We start from the raw sequence: 23500 nt of genomic DNA, 5'->3' as shown, positions 1-23500 counted from the left end.
ATCTGAGGAAAAATTATTTGATTTTTAAACATAAAATTCTATACCCAGCAAAACTGGCACTAAATTATAGATGTTGAAAATAACGGCATTTTCAAATGTATAAGGACTTGGAAAATTTGCCTCATGTATTCTCATCAGAAGTTATCTGATAATAGGCTCCAGGACAAGGAGGGAATAAACAAAAAAGAATTGGACTTGATTCAGGACATAGTAGACTTAGTCCAGAAGAGCAGCCAAGGGGAATGCTAGAAAGACTTCTATGCAGCAAACAGAGCCCAAAGCAACCAGCCCAAGTTAGAGGGTAATATGGAGATTTCTAAGAGAAAAATTCCCAAGAAAAAGGGTTTGAAAGAGTAACTGATACAATAGAACTGACATGGGATTGGGAAGGGAAGGATATTAATTATAATCAAGACAGCACAGGGGGTGGGTATAGCTTAAGTGAAAAAGTGCAAGCTTAGCATGCAGGAGGTCCTGGGTTCAAGCCCCAGTACTTCCTCTAAAAATAAATAAACCTAATTATCCCCCCCCAAAAAAAACCCAAAAAAAGTGCAAGAAAAAAAAAGTATAATTAGAAAGCCTAAGACTCCAAAGAATTTGTGTAAGGAATAAATATAATTCATTATAATATCTGGTTTCCTATTCAACTTGTATAAAGTCTCAATAGTGTAAAAACTATTGATGTAAATATAAATATAATAATTTAAAGAAACTAAAAGAATAAAAGATGGAAGTTGGCATGACAGTTAAATCCTTATCAGTTATAATAAGAATAAATATATAAGGCCTGGAATTTGTTCTAAGTGAAAGAGGAAACCATGTTGTAACAAGGCAGAATTTCTGATAACCTGCCTAAAGAGATCTCAGAGAAAGGCACCAATTCTCCAAGCCTGTAGTTATTTGTCATTATTTCCTCATTCTAAATAGACAGTCATATCCAAATCTTATTTAAATTTTTTATTCCTTCAAGAGAATCCTTCAAATGGGGTAAATTTTAGGCTTCATAAAACCTGTGTTAGACCCCTGGGGTTTGTTTTTCCAAAGGTGTGGGGACTCACTCTTAATGTTTATCTGTTCCTTTTAATTCTTGTTCTAGAAGGGGAGAGTGCAGCCAGTTTTTTCAGTAATTTTTATTTACTTATTTGTTTTTTATTGAAGTATAGTCGGTTTACAAAGTTGTATTAATTTCTGGCGTACAGCATAGTGATTCATCAGTAATTTTTAGAACCAAGAAACTGTATTAGAAACTGCTTCTCCTCTGGCTCCCTTATCTGGAGCTCACAGAGACCGTAAACCCTTTGAGGATAGGAACAGAGCTGTATTCTCTGTGTCTTCTACAGTCCAGGTACAAAGTTAACACAGGTTTAATAAATACTTGCTGAAAGAACAAATACATTTTAGTGCCATTAGGTATCACTTTTCCTTCTGCTCCCTCTATTGAGACTTTGTGTACGCAAGGCAAAAGGCTATGGGAATGAAGAGAGGAACTAGAGCTGGGTAAGCTTACTTTTTCCAAACCCTATAACCCACATTTTGGTTGTACACATTTAGATACCTTTCTGGACATTTTGTACTATGTATATCAGATTTTCCTAACCTCAGCTCACCTTACACCTAGAGATTATTACTAATGATGTTTAAACACTTCGTACTATGAGATGCAGAAAAATTTATTTCAAGAATCTTTTTGTGCGTTCTTTCGGTAAAGTGAATTGCCAGCATATATTAGGCCTATTTTGGGAGTGTGCTTAAAACGGGGCTCCCCAGTAGTAAGTTCGTCTTTAACAATGACTAATTCGCATACCACGTGTGGAGTGTTAGATGCCTGTTGGGCACTCATCAACATCTAGGCACCTACCACTTCTTTTGGTCCCTTCACACCCAGACCACCTGCTTCAACCCGGAGGCGGTGTCTTGACCCTCCGTGACCTCTTTGTCATGGCGTCTGCGGGGCGTCTGCCGCCGAGGCCTTGGCACTGGGCCGGGAGATGACCTTCCCAAGATGGCGACGACAGGCGCAACTCCGCGTAGGGGGCAGGGTTCCGCCTCCGGAGGCGGGGCGGGGAGGCAGAGGGGTCGAACTAGCAGGCGGGCGGCTTCCGAAGTAGGCAGCCCAGCGCGCCTGCGCGGAGCGGCCCTGAGCGCAGTGAGGCAGTGGCGGGGGAAGGCACCGGTGGGGCCGACGGGCGGGTTGAAGGAGGGAAGCGGGCGAGCGAAGTCCCAGTGCGCGCCGCGGCCGCACGGGTACCCTCCCCTTCCGGGCGTGAGGCGCTGTGAGGAAAGCTGAAGCGAGCGGACTCGCACCGGCAGCGAGGCGCCGCCACAGCAGCCTCAGCCCGGCCTCCCTCGGCTTCGGCGCTCCCGTCGTGGGGGCCCGGGTTCCTCAGCACACCCAGCTCCAGCAGCCCCAGAGTCTGTCCCCGTCCTTCGAAAGCCCCGGCGCCAGCCCGGGCCCTTGGCGGGGAGGATGACGGAGCTGCAGTCGGCACTGCTACTGCGAAGACAGCTGGCAGGTGAGCGAGCGGGCGGCGGGGCGCCGGGCCGGGCCGCGATCGCGCCAGCAGCTGCCTGCTCCTCCTCCCTTGCTCCCGGCGCTCCTGGGCCGGCCGCCGGACAGCCGAGGGGGAGCGGCAGCCGCTGGCGAGGCCGAGCGCGGGCCTGCGAGGGTGGGGAGCCCGGGCGCTCGTCCCGGCCGGGCCCAGCACTTCTTCCTCGGCTTTCTGAGAGTGTTGGGGGCGGGGACGCGCCCCAGCCTCGGCCCCACGACTGGGCCTGGGCCCGGGGGAAAGGAGGAGGGGTTGCCCCCTCCCCCACTGCTCGGTGGGACGTTGCGGGGGAGGGGCTGTGGGTCCCCAGCCCGGGCCGACCCTCCCAGGAGGGGCGGGTCCAGGCTCAGGTGCGGCCGAGGCCGCCGGACCCGGGGGGCAGGAAGGACCGTCCGGGCCCGGCCGGCTGCGAGTTCCCGGCTTGGGTGTCGCAACCGCGGGCTGGCAGCGGGGGCGAGGGTGGGCGAGAGGAACTGGCCCCCGGGCGGATAGGTGAGGCGCGCCAAACTTCTGCTGGGGCAGCGCCGGGTCCGCGGAGTTGTGGCGGACAACAAAAGCGCCGGCCTCCGCGGCCTGGTCGCGGGCGCGCGGGGGTCTGAGAACCCGGCAGGGCGCGGGACGCCGCCTCGCCTGCCTCCGCCTGGCACGGGCTCCGGCTGCACCGCCCGGCTGGGGGAGGGTAGGAGCGGGCCGAGCCGAGAGCCGCTTGCTGGCCGGCTCGGGGCTTTGTGCTCCGAGCGATTCCGGCTCCTGCGCAGGCCTGCAGGTTCCCGGGGCTGCGGCCCGCGGGCTCAGGCTTGGGGCGGCGCCCGGGTCAGCCTCCCCAGAGGTGCCTGCGTCCCCCCTCCCCCATTGTCCCGGCCTCCGGCCGTTTGCGGCTTCCAGGTTGACTTTTTAGGGGGTTGGCTCCGACTCTGCTAGGACTGTGTGAACGGAGCATGCGCACTGGAGACGTACGTGTGCGAGTGTAAGGGGGAGGCGGGTTGGTGGCTTCACAATGCCGTCCCACGTGCTGCCAGATTTAAAGAGAAATGAACCAGCAGTTACCCCTGCTGCCCTACGCCCGGCGGGTGTCCTTCTGGGTCCTGGAGGATCTTCACCTCCCCACGCTACTGCCAGTGGCCCTGAGCCCTCGGTAGAAGCCATAGGCAGGAATGGAGACATCTATTTTTGAAACAGATTTACTAAGAGTTTGAGGTGTTAGTTAAATCACCTTTATGGCTTCTTAAGGAAAAGGTTGTTAGGGGCTGTTATAGATTGTATAATTAGGTTTATTATTAGACCATGAGCAAGCAGGTTTGGACAAGTATTAAAGTTCGGGATGCTCAGGAGGAGTGAGTTGGAGTGCATGGAGAAGTTCGAGTGATACCTGTGTCCACGAATAATGTATTGGACAGGCAATGAAAGAATAACAACTTTATTGCATCTTACATTTGCAAACATACCTTACTTTTCTGTGTATTTTGTTTTTGTTTTGTTTTGGAGGGAGGAATTGAGATGTTCTCTTGTCTGCCTAAGAATTCTTTAATCAGGATAAGTTTTAATTATGAGGTGAACTATTAACCAGTATTAAAATACTAAATCGGTATTAAAACTACTCAACTCTTAAAATAGTGGGAAAGATACACATTTCAAAAGTGTAAAAGAAGTATGCAGTTACGTAGAAAGTATGACTAATAACAGTGTTAGTAGCAATATTTAAGAACTTTTAACGACCCATTTGTGAACAAGCTCTAAATTTGAGTCACTTGGTTCACTTTTGCATTCTTTTAGAAGGTGAACCCCAAATATTGATAAAACATTTCCCAAAGTTCTTTATTAATGGTTGACTTTTTGATAAGGCACACTAAGGTATGCTTTAAGGTTGGAGGACAGAATGATTTAGTTTGTAATTTTCCAGCCTCATTATAAAATTATTTAGCTGCTGGTTAATTTTTCTTGTCTTTTTGATCAGAAACAATGGACTGTTCTTAATATTTTCTTAAACTTTTGAAGGGTTTTAATGAGTATGCTCAAAATGCACAATATAGGCCAAGGCCAGTGCATTAAGTGAAATGTAAAAATACCAAATTTATTGGAAAGACTTGATAACTACTTACTGAAATAAAGGCCCTGTTGTATTTTAGTAGTACATTGTTTGAGTGGTTCTTCAAATATCATTTGAAAACAGGAAAGAATGGTAAACTGTAATCTCTTGAAATCATTTAGAGCAAACTTTTGGAAGGCTTAATAATAAATGCTTTAAAAATCTTCAAATGTATTGAATTCAGTAGGCACATGAACCAGTCAGCCATTCTAGCTGCTAGAATTTCAGAAACTTACAACTGTGGCCAACAATGGTTACATTTATTGAGCCCTTAGCCTGCCAGTCCTTAAGGATTTTACTTCATTACTTGAGGGGAGAATTTATTGTGTGTGTATTTTGTTTTGTTGTTAACTGTAGTGAAGAACCTGGTTACTTTCATAGTGAAGCAGAATAGTTCCTTGGGTTGCATGCAGTTTCTCAGCCTCAGCATTGCTGACATTTTGGGCTGATGATTGTTGTGCGGACCTATACGATTCATAATAAAATGTTTAGCAGCATTCTTGGCCTCTGTCCACCAGATACCAGGAGTACACCTCCTCAGCTGTGACAGCCAAAAATGTCTCTTGTTGTCAGATGTCCCCTGAGGGACAAAATCATCCTAGGTTGAAAAATTGCTGATTTAAGATGTTTTAGTTAAGACCATAATGGCCATTGTGAAGCAAGTAGAACACCTAACCAATTCATGACATCAAATAGTTTGTGTATTTCTTTGTGGATATTATTAGACTATGACTTACTCCTTTGCGAATTCAGCAGTGACAGTTCAGCTTTTGCAGTGCATAGTGATAAGCGCTAAGAAACCCCACAGCACAAGAGATAATTTAAAATTATTAATTTTTTTGAAAACGTATTATGAGCACTGGTTAAAAATACAAAGAGTATAAAAAGGTACAGTCTTTCCACACTGACCCAGAGTTCTTTTCTTGGCAGCAACATTGATAATTTCTTTTATGTGCTGTCAGAGAGATTTCTGTACTGTGTATGTTTATATAGGCTAATGTTTACTGAGGGCTAACATGTACTAGGCATTATGCTGAGAGGGTTACATGTATTATCTCATTTAATCCTCCCAATAAGGAAATAGAGGCTGAGAGAGGTTAACTTGTCCAAGGTCACACAGATAAAAGTGGTGCTGCTAGATTTACATTCAGGACCTTCCTGTTAGAGACTTTGTTGTTTTTAATTGGCTTTATTACCTTCCAGGGAGCAACAATTTAGAGCAGACGTGAAATATGGTTTTAAATATTCAGTAAGTACCAAAATGATTGGGAAAATGTTCCCATTTTAGTAAAATTTGTTGTACAAAGTAATGCACGTTAAAGATATTTTAGCCATTGTCAACTTAAGACCAACGTTCTGCATAATGAAGGAAAATATCTTTGAATTTAATAGACAAAGTAGGGATAAGCTTTTTGTTGTTGGCAATTAACTCTGAGGAAAAAAAAATGGACTAATTGAGTTTATTCCCTACTCTAATGATACTAAGTTTTACTTTATAACAAGCATTTATAAGGAATATAGAGGTGTTTTTTTAAGATCACTTAAGGTTTTTTTTTTTAACATTGACAACGCAGATTTTCAGTAGTTACGTCCTCATAGGCACCTGTCATTCCAGAACTAAGAAGAATCTCTTTATGCAGTAACAATAAAATAATTGAACTTATTTTACTATAAAGATTTTGATTGTATTTTAAAGTAATCTGGAACATACCCAAATCTTTGTCTCCTTGGCTACCCATGTAAGCAGGTGGTAGTAAGTTAGTTATTTGTGTTCTCAGACTTATGTGCAATAAAATCACTTGGGAGTCTGTTAAAAATACAGATTCCAGGCCTCATCTCCACAGAATATTAGTCTACATGTCCAGATGGGGCCAAAAAAACCCAGTTTTTAAAATATTACTTTGAGTGTCTATGGAGCTGGTGTTCTGAGCCCCACACTTTTGGTAGGTGCCCTAAGCTTTTTTGTTGTCCCCTGGAGGACTGACTACCTGCAGGTAGCCCAGTGCCTGGTTTTTGTGATGTTTTTAGCAGCTCTGGTGTTGGAGGGCGTTGAAGGAATACTCTTTAAAAGGGGAAGTTAGATTTAATATTTCTTTATGGCCTTTCTAGAATATATTGGCACTCTTGACATACAGTTCCATTGACAATATTAAACAAGCAGAAATAGAATAACTGATTATTGACAGGAATACCCTAGTGGTAGAAGATTCTGAGTGGTGAACATAATGCTAGTATTCCTTTTTTCCCTAAGGGGGAGATAATTAGGTTTATTTATTCATCATCATCATTATTAATTATTATTGTTTTTTAGGAGGAGGGGCTGGGGATTGAACCCAGGACCTCATGCATGCTAAGCATGCATTCTACCACTTTAGGTATATCCTCCCCACTTGTATTCTTAATATTAATAGTTGTTAACACACACATTTAGAAATGGAAGAAAAGTCTAAAAGTAATTATATTGCATCAAACTCTAATTCTTTAATAGAGTTTGGGAATTTTTATATCTAAAAATCATTAAACTTAGAGAAATAAAGCAGCTATTATACACTGTCAGAAAAAAGGTATAAATGAAACAAACATTGTGGTTGAGGGAGGGTGTCAGATGATTTGTAATCCCTATATTGTAGGCAATATCAAGGAATTATGCATCTGATGTGTCATGTTTCAGAATCTTATTTCAAAATACATATACATATCAAATCATATGTGTGTACCTTAAATGTACACAATGTTATATGTCAATTTTATCTCAATAAAGCTGGAGGAAAATGTCTTTAATTTTTTAATAAGTGAATTTTCTTAACATTAGGGGTAAATGATTTTTAAGTTATAATTTGTTACTATGAATATTTTTGCTATATAATGACATTTAGTTATAAGTATCCATCGGTATTTAATTTTCTATAAATTCAGAGTGAAACATACTTTCTACATTAGTCTTTTGTAATGGATAATTTCATTTTTAAAAATACTAAATATATTAAATTGTTGACATAAACTATAATTTGTAGGTATTAGTGTATTAGTATAATCTATTTACTGAAAAGTAGTCCCAAAGTATATAGTTTTTTATATAGTTATATATAAGTTAATAACACTTTATATTTGGTCATGTGTCCACATATAATTGTGAAATTAGATGCCTTGATTATTAAGAGACGTATCTAATGTGGAAAATTTGAAAACCCACTCACTACCACTGTATTATTAATGCTTTTTGAGAGTGTTTGCATTGTCAAGAAGCGTTGCAATCCTTGGATTATTTGATCTTGGGAACTTCATTGCAAATTTTTTTTTGAAGGGGGTATGCTAATTTATGATAAATCGTGGTGTGGATACACTCTTGAAAATGCTAAGCATTCTTTTGTTTTAATGGACTCAGCTCAATTTAGGATGAAGAATTTTGCATTTTTCTATTTATTAAGAACTATTCTTGTTAGAATTTAAAACACTAGAGAACCTCCAAAAATCTGTTTAATGCCATCTTTGGTTTGTAGGAAGTAACTTTTCAGAGAAGAAAGCACAGTATATGCTTATGCAAACAGTCTGGCCAGGTAAACGGAATGTAGTTATATCTGGTTGAGGGCATTTCAGGTACAGAAAAGTATGAATAAGAAAATGCAAATATTTTGCAAATTTTTTAGTAAACATGAATTATTTTTATGAATAGATAAATGAAAGAACAGGAATAAAATGCATTTTTAAGAAATAAGATATATATATTAAAATGCAGCATTTTAAACTTTCTCATAGTGCAAAATAGTATTAGGCTTTTTCAGATAAATCAAATTTTTATCAGTGCTGTTCCAGTGAAAGATTCTGGCCTCAGAAACTGCTGGGAAAGATACTGTAATTTACTGCTTTGTGCTTTTAATTATTTAATGTATTACTTTTAATTATCCCATATGTCCTCCATTTATACCATGGAATATACTACTCAGCAATAGTAAGAAACATACTATTGATACAGAAAACAATTTGAATGATGTCAAGGGAATCATGCTGAATGAAAAAAAGGTAATCTTAGAAGGTTGCATACTCCATGATTCTCTTTATATAAAATTCTTTTTTTTAGTTGTGGTCGAAAGCACATAAAATTGACCATCTTAATCATTTTTAAGTGTACAGTTCTGTAGTGTTAAGTATATTCACATTGTGAAACAGATCTCCTGAACTTCATCTTGAAAAATTGAAGCCCTCTACCCATTAGATGACTTCCCCTTGCCCCAGCCATTGGTAACCACCATTTTACTGTTTCTGTGAATTTGATTTATATGAGTTGAATCATACAGTATGTGTCTTTCTTTGACTGGCTTATTTACTTAGTGTAATGTCTTAAAGTTTAATCCATGATGTAGCATGTGACAGGAATTTCTTCATTTTTAAGGCTGAATAATCATTGGATGTATATACCACATTTTGTTCATTCATCTGTAAATGGTCATTTGGGTCGCTTCCACCTCCTGGCTATTGTTATTGTTGTTGTGCAAATATCTCTTCAATACCCTGTTTTCAATTCTTTTGGATATATACCCAGAAGTGGGGTTTGCTGGGTCATATGATACTTTTATTTATTTTTTTCTTAAGTAAACTTTATTTTTAGGGCAGCTTTGGATTCACAGCAAAATTGAGTGAGAGATTTCCTGTGGTACGCCTGTCCTCATACAAGCATGGCCTCCTCCCCCATTATCAACATCCTCTACCAGAGTGATACATCAAATTGAGTATTTTTATGTTTAATATTTTTGAGGAGTCTGCATACTGTTTTCCATAGCATTAGCACCATTTTACAGACCTGCCAACGGTGCACAAGGATTCTAATTTTTCCACCTTTTGCCAACGCTTGTTTTTTTTTGATAGTAGGCATCCTTACTGATGTGAGGTGCTCATAGTTTTGATTTGTATTTCTCTGATGATTACTGACACTAAGCAACTTTTCACATCCTTGCTCGCCATTTGTAGATTATCTTTGGCAAAATGTCTCTTCGGGTCCTTTACCCATTTTTAAACTCAGGTTATTTGACTTTTTGCTGTTAAGTTCTTTGTATAGTATAGATATTAACCTTTTATCAGGTATATAATTTGCAAATATTTTCTCCCATTCCATAGGTTGCCTTTTCACTTTATTATGTCATTTGCACAAAAGTTTTTTTTTTTTTTTTAAGTTTGATGTCCCATTTGTTTATTTTTGCTTTGGTTGCCTGTGCTTTTGGTGTTACATCCAAGGAATTATTTCTAAGTCCCATATCATGAAGCTTCTCTAGTAGTTTTATAGTTTAGGTTTCATGTTTAAGTTTTAAGGTTGAAAAGACTGTCCTTTCTCCACTGAATGATCTCGATACCCTTATACAATTTTTGAAATGTCAAAATTGTAGAGATGGAGAATAGGTTAGTGGTTTTTAGGGATTCAGGATAGTAATGGTGTATGGCTATGAGATGGCTGCATGACGAATCTTTGTGGTGATGGAACAGTTTGTATCTTAAACAGTGGTTACACAAATCTGTAGATAAAATTGCATAGAACTAACTACACACACACACACACACACACACACACACACACACACACACACACACGTGATGCAGTCTGAATAAAATGTGCAAATTGTACCAGTGTCAGTTTCTTGGGTTTTTATACCATAGTGATACAGGATGTTAGCATTGAGGGAAACAGTAAAGGGTATAGATCTTTCTGTACTATTTTTTCCATTGTTCCGTAAATCTGTGTATCAAAATAAAAGTTGAAAAAAGTCACTTGTAACCAAAGCATTTTTATCAGTCTATTTCATATAGAGAACTCCTTTTTTAAACTTACTTTTCATAGTTACAAACATAGCAGCATAGTTGCCATATTAACACTTTCAAGAAGTAGAAGGTTGCAATTGAGAAATGTGTAATTTGAGATAGAAATTCCATCTTAATTTAAAATAATCCTCATTTAAACTTCTTGTGCTGTTGTTTGGCAATTGGAAGAAAGGATCAGTATAAAAATTCATTTGTTGAGCTCTTGTGTGCAGTTGTATTGAGAAATGCTAGGAGAATGCAAGGATATTGGTCAAGTATTCCTGCCTTGAGGTGCGACATTTAGTAGTAGGCATTGATGGACATGTAAACAGTTATAATGCAGTATGGTAAATACATGTGTATATGTGGAAGGAGCAGAAAGTAGCACTGAGGAAGGCGTGATTAATTATGGGGGAGTGCAGTGAGATCAGGGAAGGCTTCATAGGAAAAGGACTATATTTGGATACAGCAGAATCAAGATGTCAGTTCTTAAAAATCTTTGCATTTATCAGTGTAGAGAAAACAGTAATTAGAATTACTTAGCATGACAAATCTAAAGTTGACAGATTTAAAACAAATACGTGTTTTCGTGAGACAACTAACCCTGTTGAAGATTTCCAAGAAAATAGTCTGGACACAACTTGCAAGGGATGGCAGTAATTTGTAATTTAAAAAATTGTAAAGCACCTAAGCCTGCTTACTTCATGAATATATAAACTTATTTAAAAGAGGAAAGAGGGCAGAAAGGAAACTTAAATCATTAAGTGCCTGTCACATACTCTTCATGATCCTAGGACTTCCCGTATGTGGTCACATTCAGTTCTTACATCAAATCTTTGGAGTAAATATTATCATCTTTTTGAGATAAGGAAATTGCAGTTTATATTATATCTGAAAATTTCCCCAAGCTATTCCTGATGGAGCTGCCTGGCAGAAATACATCTGTCTGCTGATGAAACCCTATCCCTTTCCTTTAACATTTTGGGGGTTGTTAGACTCTTTTGAGAATCTGGTAAGCGTTAAAGACCTTCTCCTCAGAAGAGTGTACACCCACAACTTTGAGTATTGTTTCAGAGGGTTTTCTGATCTCTTGAGAGAAGCTCATTTATACATAACATTCAGTGATGCTGTCTCTTACATCATTCATTTAGCAAATTTGATGTCTATTTTGTGTGCTGTATAGGGATGCCAAATGAGTAAGTTATTCTTGTATTCCAGGAACTCACATTTTGTAGAAAATCCCATCAGTGGACTGTTTTAAAGTATTAAAGAAAAGTCAGGGAAACTTTGCTTCTACCTGTCTGGATCATGGAGGGCTTTGAGGAGTTGGTGGTGTTTGGCTTTTAAAGAGTATGTAAAATTTGATCACATGAAATAGGAAAGTAGGGGGAGGGTATAGCTCAGCCGTAAAGAGCATGCTTAGCATGCACAAGGTCCTGGGTTCAATCCCCAGTACCTCCCCTAAAAAATAAAATTAAAAATTAATTAAAAAATGCATAAAGAAATCTAGTTACCCCCCCTATAAAAAAAAGGTTAGGGGGAGGATATAGCTCAAGTTGTGTAGAGTGCATGCCTGGCATTCATAAGGTCCTGGGTTCAATACCCAGTACCTCCTTCAAAAAATAAATAAGTAAACCTCATTACCTACTCAACCCCAAAAAATTAAAGTAGAAAAGTATTTAAGGCTGAGGGAAAAGAACACACAAGACAGGCTTGTGCTGTAAACAATTCAGTGTGGTTGGAGTATGTGATAAACTGAACCAGCGGGAAAAGTGGAAAGATTGGTATTTGTGGAAGACCTTAGAAATACTGAGTATGGAATCTTATCTGAGAAGTTGGAAAGTGATGTGATCAAAATATGTTGGACAATTGCTTGTTATCTGTGGTCAAAGGCCAGTTTAAAATTTTTTCCAATTCATTATGTAATGAACTTAGAAAAACAATAAAGATGAATTATTAGAAAAATAAAATAAAAAAAGACAGAATTGAACCCATACTTTATAATATTAAGTTCATCATATAAAATGACCATCAAAGGGCTGAGTTTCTAAATGCTTGCTTTGGCTGACTGTCACGGACCAATGACATTTTGGTAGATTGGCACCAGGTAATGGACCACAATTTAGCACTGCTTTGGAAAAGGTGGAGGAAGGACATTAGACTACAGTCTCTGCATGAGGACCGAGATTTTTGTTTTTATCTATTAACTGACATGTCACAACTGCCTAGAAGCATGGCTGAAACAGCAAGCAACCAATAAATATTTATTGAATGGGTTAAAATTACTGTACTGGATCCTCCCCCCTAGCCCCCCACCTCTGAGAGACTTAAGCACATGTGAATGGAATCTTTTTATATGCTACACCCTAGGGATTCAAAGATTGATAATACAATTCCTGGCTTCCCCTTCTAGTAGGGAAGTAGACTTTTATAAACAAATATTGGTTGAAAATTAGAATATATGTACTTCACTACAGTAGTATGGACATTCTTGCCAACCCCCAACATGTTTATAGCTTTGATCAAATGATAGTTGTTGGAACACCTCAGTGTCTGAGCAAGGTCTTTATTTTCTCTCAAAGCAGTTTCTCTAATGGACAGCTCTATTATGATCAGTTTTTCTGACTCTATAAATTTCCACACATGAAAAGTTTTTTCCCTCTGTCTTTTAAAGCTTTTTTTCTCTTTCTTTCTTTCTTTCTTTCTTTCTTTCTTTCTTTCTTTCTTTCTTTCTTTCTTTCTTCCTTCCTTCCTTTCTTCCTTTCTTCCTTTCTTCCTTTCTTTCCTTTCTTTCCTTTCTTTCTTTCTTTCTTTCTTTCTTTCTTTCTTTCTTTCTTTCTTTCTTTCTTTCTTTCTTTCTTTCTTTCTTTCTTTCTTTCTTTTCTTTCTTTTCTTTCTTTTCTTTCTTTTCTTTCTTTTCTTTCTTTCTCTTTTTGGTTTAATATCTTCAAAGTTTCTTTCTGGTTCTCAACCTTAGCTACCAAGGTGGCTGACCACGTTTTCCAGAGGAGGAAACTAAGTTTGGCTTATTCACAATAGTGGAACCAAGACAGCTAGATTTCATTAATTTCTGAGCCTGTCTTTAACAATATTTAAATTAAGTCTATATAGAGACTAAAAAAATGTATTGATCCAATTATACCTTTCCTGCTTAGGTCTCAGGGTGTCTGGGGAGGCATACATTCCTTTGATTTTCTTAGTTTTTGGAGCATGCGTGAGATGTATTTAAAATAAGCATAAGGTAACCTAAAACAATGTTTTCTAGAGGAAAATGGAACATATATATTTTAAAATATATATTTTTGAGCAGAGGATATAGCTCAGGAGTACAGTTCACACTTAGCATGCATGAGGTCCTGGGTTCAATCTCCAGTACCTCCATTAAAAAAATAAACTTGACTACCCCCCCCAAAGAATAATTTTTCTAGTTACAAATGAACATATTTATTGTAGATTTGGAAAAGTTAAAACGTATGATATAGACATTAGCTATCCCTTTGCAGCCTCTGTTAACATTTCATTATTTTTTTTCCTTGCATTTTGGCTTTTTTGTAAATTGAAATTCTGAAAGGAAGACCTTTAATGTTAAGGATTTTAGTGAAAATCATACTCTTCGAAATTGAGTTTGTTAAAGTTCGTTTTACATACTGGTATAAGTGACAAATAGATTTTAAACTCAGGTGACCTTATTACCAAGGCTACTGCTTTTCATACAGTAATACACTGTTTGTTAAACTGAAAACTTTATGTAGTTTGCAAGGGGAACTACTGTTGTTCATGGCTTCATATGATATTTTGAGTTTGTCTATTTCTCATCTTCTATGCTATAGGATTCTAAAACTAAAATGTCTATTTCAAGGCTTATGTAGAAAGGAGGGTTATTCTGAGGCTTTCCTTGAGGATAGTATTTTTTTGTATTTAGCAGTGCATAGGATGGTTTATATTGTCATCATTAGCAGTCTAGGACTTTCAGCTGTGCTGGTTTCTTTTTTCAAACTGCTGTGAACATCTGTGGTGTGGTAGTACACCGGGGAGATACTGTATTTTTACTGTCTTTTCTGGTTGTTTTTACATCTCTCCCTTAGGATTACACCTTTGCTGCTGCTTCTGCCATTAGCGCTTGCCTGGTGGAAAAGAACTAAACTGTCCCTATCCAATTGGTTTATCTTTAACTCGTACAAGTGCAGCAGCTGCACAGGTGAGGGTGCTGTGCTTCTTGCTGCCCTCTTCAGAGTCTATGAATTATGGTATGGCTGTTGGGGAAGCAGTGCCACTGTGAAAGGCTTTTTTTTTTTTCTTCAATTTTTAATTTTGGAACAGTTTTAGTTACAGAAAAATTCTAAAGATAGTAGAGAGAGTTCCTATATACCCTGGACACCCCCCACCAGTTTCCCCTGTTACTGACATCTTACATTAATGTGGTTCGTTTGTCACAATTAATGAAACATATTGATAGGTTAACTAAAGTTTATACTTTAACTAAAGTCTATACTTTATTCAAATTTTTTATGAATTCAAAATTTTAGAAGTTTTTACTTGATGCCTGTTCCAGGTGCCTATCCAGGTTATGACACTGCATTTAGTCATCATGTCTTCTTAGTCTCCTCTGTTCTATGAGAGTTTCTCAGAGTTTCCTTGTTTTTCATATCTGATACAATTTTGAGGAATACCAGTCAGGCATTTTGTAGAATGTCCCTCAAATTGGGGTTGTCTAATGTTCTCATGATTAGACTGGGGCTTTCAGAAAGAGTACCACGGAGGTGAAATGCCCTTCTCACCACGTCAGCCATAACCACATGACGACACTGTTGATGTGAACCTTGATCCCTTGGTTAAAGTTGGTCAGGTTTCTCCATGTGAAATTACTATTTTTCTCTTTTCCTACCCTTTTCTTTGTAAGCTGCTCACAAAGTCCAGTCCACACTCATGTGGGAAGGAGGGATGAGGCTGCATCTCCTAAAGGGGACACTGTCTACTGGAATTCATCTGTAAGGAAGATTTGTCACCTCTCCTATTTATCTGTTAATTCAATCATTTATTCAGTATGAGCTTGTATATTTTATTTTGTATTTTGGGTTAAAATCTGTATTAGGGTTCTCTAGAGAAACAGAACCAATAGGATGGAGACACAGATAGATCTATATGTCATGTGATTGTAGGGGCTGGCAAGTCCAAATGCCAGTAGCCTGGCATTCTAGAGGTGAGCAGTATTGTGCAACTCCAAAGGCAGTGTGCTGGCAGAGTTTCCTCTTGAGGGAGGTTGGTCTTTAAAAATTAAGGCCTTCAACTGATTGGATGAGGCCCACTCATGCTATGGAGGGTAATCTGCTTTACTGAACATCTACTGATTTAAATTGTAATCTCATTAAAAAAAAACCATCACAGAAACATCTAGAATAATGTTTGACCATATATCTGGGTACTGTGGCCCGGCCAAGTTGACATAAAATTCATGATTCATTATATATTTATTTTGTTCTTATGTCATTTATTTTGTTCCTAAATTGTTTCATCTTTGGTCATTGGGAGTTTATTTTTCAGGTTGGTTCTTATGTCCCTTTGACATGCACTTGACCTTTTAGTTTTTAAGCGTTTCCTTATTTTCTGATGACTGCAGTATGTGTCAGACCTATCTTGCATTTTCTCTATCCCAGCCCTAGAGTCATCTATTTTTCCAAGAATACATTCTTGGAAACCAAGATCTGAGCATTGAACATGTGGTGTCATTACCTTACAGGACAGAGGTTGGCAATATGTATACTTAAACTAACATAGGTATATACACATCTATAATGTTTCTGTATATCCATCTGTATATATATTAAGCTACCCCTAGGTTCATTCTGGTTTCTGACTCTAATCAAGTAGCAGTGTTCTTTCTAGCTTTCTCTTCTTGTTTTTCCTGTAACTTCCCTCTTTGTGAAGAACCTTGCCTCCACTGTTTGTTTAAAAGCAGTTTTAGAAATTTTAACCCATACCCCTGTGGGAAGCAAATTTACACCTAGAGTACAGTGTTTATATATATAGTTCTTTGTCTTCATCTTTTCAGTGTACAGCCAAAACATTGATTTCCAACCTTACTTAGGTCAGCGCCATTCCACCCCCAACCCCTTCAGTGAAATTATGTCATCCAGTTGTAATACAGCTGGATTCATTTGTCATAGTCTTCATTCCATCCTTGCTGATTTTTAAAATTTACTTTGCATACATCAAAGTTTATTCTTTGAGATACACATTTCTATGGGTGTTGACAAGTGCGTAAAGTCATGTATCTACCACCTCAGGGCTATACAGAACAGTGTCACCTTCAAATTCCCTGTGTGTACCCATTGCAGTTGACCACTCCCTCCTTCACCAATCCCTGCAACCACTGATCTGTTTTCTGTCACTATAGTTTTGTTTTTTTCCTAAATTTGTCATATGTAGCTCTTAGGGTCTGGATTACACTTAAAAATATCCATTAAAAAATTAAAACAATATTATTTATTTAGGGGTAGGTAGTAAGGTTTATTTATTTATTTATTTTAATGGAGGTACTGGGGATTGGACCCAGGACCTTGTGGATGCTAAGCAAGCACTGTACCACTTGAGCAACCTCCTCCCTCCATCACAATGTAATTTTAGAAAATTTCCATCACCTCAGGAAGAAACCTTGTGCCTACTTGCAGTCACTCCTCTTTCCCAGCCCCACACTCAGGCAACTTACTAATCTGCTTTCTGTCTCTATGAATTTGCCCTTTCTGGACATTTGCTGTAAATGAGATAATACAATATGTGTTCTTTTGTTACGGCTTCTTTCACTTGGCATAATGTTTTTAAGGTTGATCTGTGTTACAGCATATTGTATCTGTTGTTCCAGCATCATTTGTTGAAAACACTGTCCTTACTGAATTACCTTGGAACTTTTGTTGAAAATCTGTTGACCAACCTATTGTTGGTGTCTCTGGGGACTCTGTATTCAGTTACATTGATCTGTATGTCTATTTTTACGCCAGTAACACAGTTTCTTGATTATTATTGTATAGTAAGTCCTAAAATCATGTAGTATAAGTCTTCTAACTTTGCTTTTCTTTTTAAAAATTGATTAGGCTTTTTGAGGTCTTTTCAAGTCAGTTTGACACAATTTCTACAAAAAAGTCTACTGTGATTTTGAGTGGAATTACACTGAATACATAGATTAATTACAGAAGAATTGACATCTTAACAATATTGAGTCTTCCATGAACGTGGTTTATTTCTCCATTTATTTAGGCATTTTTAAATTTTAGCAAAGTTTGTAGTTTTTCACTGTATAGATTTTCAACCTGCTTTGTTAAATGTATCCATAAGTATTTCATGTAGAAATATAATTGATTTTTTGAACTTTGACCTTGTATTGTGTAGCTTTGCTGAATTGTGTTATTAGATCTAGTAGCCTTTTTTTAATTTTCCGTAACATTTTTTTACATCTACAATTATAGTCTGCAGATAAACACAGTTTTACTTTTTCAATCTGTATGTCTTTATTTATTTTTCTTATTTCACTGGCTATAATCTGCAGTACAGCATTGCATAGAAGTGGCATAGTGATTCCTTCTTGATTTAATTGTCCTGAATCTGGATCACTGTTACTGTACTTTGTTCTTGAACTCTTAGCTCCAGGGCTGTTGGTAGGTCACTTCTGTATTTCTCTGGTTGTCGTACTGGCAGTTCTTTCTAACTCATTTTTTTTAGCCCTCTTCACTAATTTCATAAGCACCCAATCTCATTAAATTCTTTCTCAAAACACCAAATGTGTTTTCTTCACCCTGAACCTTGACTGATACACTTCCATTTACCATATGGGTTATTCTTAGGGTCCTTGGAGACAGTTTCTTTATGGGTCAAATAATAATTGACATTGGAGTAAAACAATGAATGTATTCTGGCCAGTCTCTTTTTTAATGGTTCCTTCATGATGTGATACCACTTATGAATGAACTAGATAGAAATAGTTTCTCTATGGAGAATGGGAAGGCAGTATTATCATGAAGATGATATGGTGTTATATTATCTAAGAGTGATTTAAGTAACAGTGGCCGTGCCATTTAATTATACTTTGCTTCTTTCAGCCTGTGAGTGCACATTGTTACAAATAGTTTGGCGAGTACAGCAGAAAGTAACACTGCTTCTTAAAAACAGACATTGTGAGTGCTTTATTACTCATTTTGAAATGTTCAAGGTGGCATTAGGTTTTAACTCCCTTGACAGTATTCTTAGCTAGTTGGTTGAGCCAGACTGTATGGGATAGAAATTTGCTCATTTGTGTATCAGAAAGGAGACTGAAAAATTTCTAAGGGTAATTCGCTTTTTATCAGAGGTAGTCTTGTTTTTTAGGTAGTTATATGAATGCTGACTTTAAATGCTGTTGGGCTTGGGAAACACTGGAGAAATTGCTCCTTGAAGGAAGTACATTCATTTAGCAGGGAAGAAAGTTAAGTTTGTAATTGCCGTAACATATGTGGTTCATAAAGCAGGAGGAGTTGGGAAAAACATCACCGAGGAAGTGATATCTACACTAAGACTAAAGGATAGTTTTAGGAACTAGCCAGATGTTTGCAAAGGCCAAGACACTGGGGAAACCTAAAGAGGTTCAGAATGGCTGGGGGTGGTGGTGGCATGGGTCAGTGAAGGAGTATTAAGCAACCATTTTAAGTATCCATTGAAATAGTCTTCTGTTTAGTCATAAGACTTGGTTAAGGCTCTCAAAATGTGTACTCTACCATAGGTTTACTCTATGTTGGCCGTTTATAGTATATGTATCTGCACTATTGGTGCTTGGTCATTGAGTATAATTTGAGATTTGCTACTATCATATTCAGTTTAACAAAGATTAAACTATATTTTTTGAGAATTGACTAAAAGTCCTACAGACACTCCTTTCCTCTGGGGATTCTTAGATGGACCTTGTAGTTTGAAATCCCTCTGAAATTGTATTCAAAATTGTACATTTGTGGAGGGAGAGGAGGATCTGTCCCTTAATTTAGATTCTGAGTTTTAAAACCACCTGCCTGCTGATCGCCCTTTATCCCCTCCCCATGCAACAAGTTATCATTTGGATGCCCTTAAATGCTGCTTCAGACTCTGCACAACGCTGTGCGTCCCTGCCGCACACCCACTCCACATAGAGGTGTTTTCACTGAATTGTGCTTTGGGTGATAACACGACGATCTCTACCTGTGGAAATATGCTGTCAGTGGCAGCCGTGTGAAATTCATTTTGGGTGTTGTGAAGATACTACATAAGGTCCTTCTTTTTAAGGGGACCTTGAGGAGTAAGTTCATTTTTTCTTTTAGCAATGCAAATAATTCTATTTAATCAGAAAAATGATTTTTTCTACCTTAGTGATACTTAGTTGTGTGATTATCTGATCATATTTCTTTTTTCATATCAGCTGCAGAAATCTTGAATTAATTGGACTAGTTATTTATCAGAAATTAAGCACCTACTGGCTTGGAGCTGAAAACGTAGGCTGTTAACCCTGTGAATGTAGACAACTCTGACACGCGTTTTAAATAAATTTTTATATTACCCATATTTCTGATTCCACTTAGTGCTTCTCCCTTGTTTCTCTTTTTCTCGTCTATTTCTGATTTATATTTTTTTTTGTATTTTATATATCTCTGAAAAGTACTTTATACTTTGAGGCAAGATAGGGTATTAAAAATAAACCCTGAACTTTCTGGTTTAGGAATTTGCCCTTTGGAAAAAATGTTCTTTCTCTCCTGTTCCTTTCCCTATATAACATACTTTTTATTTAGGGGTGTTCCTTTCTTTTTCCCATCTCTGCTTAGTAAAATAAACTCATTCTTTAGGGTAAAAGACCAGTTCAAATGTTTTTGCTTTTTAGAAGTCTTCTTCAACACTCTGTCTCTTGCAAAAATAGTTTTACAAGGTTGTTGGCATTGAGAATGTGTCTAAAGTAAGGCCTGGCATATTTTTAGTGAACTTTTACCCTATTTTCTTTATCCTTAAAGCATTTATCATTTTGTACTTGGCTCTAAATTATTATATATGTGTTTGCCCTTGCTCCTTTGTGTGACATTAACCGGTCAATCTACTATTAGTATTCTATATCTTAGTCCTCATTTTCTTCCTTCTCTCCTTCCTCAGTCATATATCATTCTTTGTAGTGATTCTCTTAAGACACTTGACGGAATGGTTTGTGGTAATCATGTGGAAGATTAGATGGATGCTTGTATAGTTGAGCAGTTATAACCCTAGTGGTGTTTGATTGGTTCACATTAACCAAGATAGACATTTTCCTGATTTACATCAGGTCCTGAACTTAATTGATCCAATTCCAGAAAGTAATCACTTGATGAAGACATTAATGTATATCCTAGGTTTGTAGGAATCAAAGAAATTGAATAACCATTAGGTTTGTTGATAAAAATCAGGATTCAGAAAGTTTTCCATAGTTGGGCAGAAAACTTGCTAAAATAACAGATAATTGTATTTGTCTTAAAAAAAGAACTTTGCCTATGTGAAGTCAGGGAGATCTAGCCTAGCAATAGGTAGCTTGTGAGATAAGACATATATTGATCACTCTTTGTGTTAGTCAGACTAGACTAGGTTATGCTGTGGTTAAAAAAAACACGCACAACCCTAAAATTTCAGTGGCTTCAAACACAAAGGTTTATTTCTCATTGGCTCAAGTTGACGAAGGCCTCTGCTCATTGAGATTACTCAGTAATAGTGCAGCCACCATCTCAAACATTGCCGGAGAGACTGTTCTTCTGTTGGCTCTGTTTAACCAACAGTTAAATTCTCTGGCCAGAAGTGAATGGAGGCATTTCCACTTAGAAGTCATTGACCACGTCTAGACACCTGGTCCCTGTCAACCATAAGGGGGTCAAGAAATGTAATGTTATGTGTGCATGCAGTGGGGGAGAACCAGAGCTATTTGACAACTGCATTAATGACTACTGCATTATATTACTGGCACATAACACAGCAATTGCTTGACATATACTAGGCATTCAGTACATGTATGTTGAATAGATTGCATTGTTCAAGTAGCTACTAAGTTTAAATCTCTGGAAGGGATGTTAGAAAGGGAGTTGCTGGAAGATTATATAGAAGAGCTAAGCAGTCTTTTTCTTGAATTTCTACAGTTGTATTACTTCCTCCTTAGTATATTTTTCTCAAGCATATTTCTTCCTTTTCTCTTTTTTCTTTCTAGACTCCTATGGAAAGTATAAATTATATAGATGAGACTGCAGTATCTTACCTTCTTTGAAGGAACATAAAAACTGAGTTCACTGGCTATCTAATCCGTATATTTAGATGATTATTTCAGTCTAGATCTGGATACAGTGTTCATATTTATTGTTGACTGGCATTAAATTGATGTTCATTGGTCTACATGTAAAGACTTCTTTTAGTAGACAGAAAATATAGCTAAGATCAGAATTAAAATTGGTCTTCACATTAATGGCAGTAAATGATATTTGTATTTTAAGGATAGAGATTTTATAAAGAGAGTAAGTTGTAAGTTGTATAGCAATTCTGAATACTGTGTTGAAATATCAATAGCAGATATTAGCAATCTGTTAGTAATCCTAATGTGAAACTAGTTTGAAAAGTGCAGTCTTGAATTACTCAACACTTCTTATTCAAATTATGGGAAATATCCATTTTATGATTTTGAATAGAACCATAGGTTGTTTACTTAAATAAGGCTTGCTGTGTTCTTCCTCCCCCTTCTCAGTTTGAGTCCCTGGAATCTGTTCTATTTTTACTTGTGGATCTACATACTGAAGCTGTCTCTGATTTCATGCTCTGAAGATCAACAAGAGATCTCTTGTAAGATGAGAATTGTGTAATAGGTGACTATTAGAAGAGTAAACAAGTCTGAGTAAGTCAGTAAACATTTATTGAGGTTTTTTCAGCAAAAGCAATGCTGTACCAAATGTCTCTTGGTACTTTGACTAAAGATAATAATTCAATGGCTGGCTTTATGCCTGATAAATAATTGCTAGAAGTAATTTTTGTAGTATTGTTGAAGCTTTTTGTTAATGTTAATTTTAAACTCTTTAAAGGAGCAATGAAAGTAATGTATATGGAATATTTACAAATTGTTGGAAATAAGTCAGGACTATTGAATTTGAGAAAAGTCTTAACAAATCAAATTTTGTCTTCATTTTCATTATAGAATGAAAGTGAAGCAGTACTGTTTAAAATTCAAATTGGGCAGCATTTATACTTTTCAAGGCATTAGAATCTGCTTGGGGCTTGTTTTGAAAAGATTTTTGATTGTTAGAAGATTACCTTTGCTAAACATTGCAGAGAAGACCTAATGGCACTGTCTTTTCTCTTCAAAAACAGTAATGGACATTGGATTGCTTGTTATGAGACTGGGGCCTGTGTGTTTCCGGCTGCCCATCTGGTGTTATTATTCTGCTTGTTCTCTCTGGATCTCTGGCCTAACGTGACATTATATCAGACTCTAATTATGAATCAATTTATTTTGCAAAGCTGGTTTAAAATGTTCAGATAATTATGTTTTCAAGTTGCAGTTTGATCTTTTATTTCTTTGGCACATGAATGCATATAATAAGCAAAACTTGATTGAATTTTGAATTGTAGGAATTTCTAAAGACAGCAAAACACTTAGTCTTTTCCCACACCTTACCTCTTATCACTCACCTTTTAAATTCTGGTTTGTCTGTATGTACATGGTTTGTTCTTTGAAATTAATATATTCCATTCTTTATTATTATTATCATTATTATTATTGTTATTGTTATTATTATTATTATTATTATTATTATTATTACTGTTATTATTATTATTTTTAATGGAGGTACTGGAGATTGAACCCAGGACCTCATGCATGCTGAGCATGCTCTCTACCACTGAACATACCCCCTCCCCATTACATTCTTTATTTTTACTTAAATTTTTGTTTTAAAGGCTGTGGAATCCCTCTCCCCCACCCAGAGATTTGCCTGCTTCCTACTGCCTCTTTATTTTCCCCCCTTATTTTGTGGCAAGGTAGACCTAGGGGCAGATAACCACATGGAACTTGTCTAGTAGTTGAGTAGACTGTTGGGCATAC

General features: G+C 37.7%; 1 protein-coding gene across 1 annotated transcript in view; it reads left to right on the top strand.

The window, feature by feature from the left end:
• Window positions 1-2106: 2106 nt before the first annotated feature.
• The window catches only part of UBE2G1 (ubiquitin conjugating enzyme E2 G1), an 83092-nt gene continuing 61698 nt past the window's right edge, over window positions 2107-23500 (top strand). Inside the window, exon 1 of the mRNA XM_031469532.2 lies at window positions 2107-2513. Within this exon, the coding sequence (XP_031325392.1) occupies window positions 2468-2513 (46 nt within the window). The 5' untranslated portion in view covers window positions 2107-2467. The remainder of the gene's footprint in view (window positions 2514-23500) is intronic.

This window comes from Camelus dromedarius, chromosome 16, assembly GCF_036321535.1.
Source record: "Camelus dromedarius isolate mCamDro1 chromosome 16, mCamDro1.pat, whole genome shotgun sequence".
Lineage (NCBI taxonomy): Eukaryota > Metazoa > Chordata > Mammalia > Artiodactyla > Camelidae > Camelus > Camelus dromedarius.
Note: the sequence above shows the minus strand (reverse complement) of the source record. Positions and strands in the feature narration are given on the sequence as shown.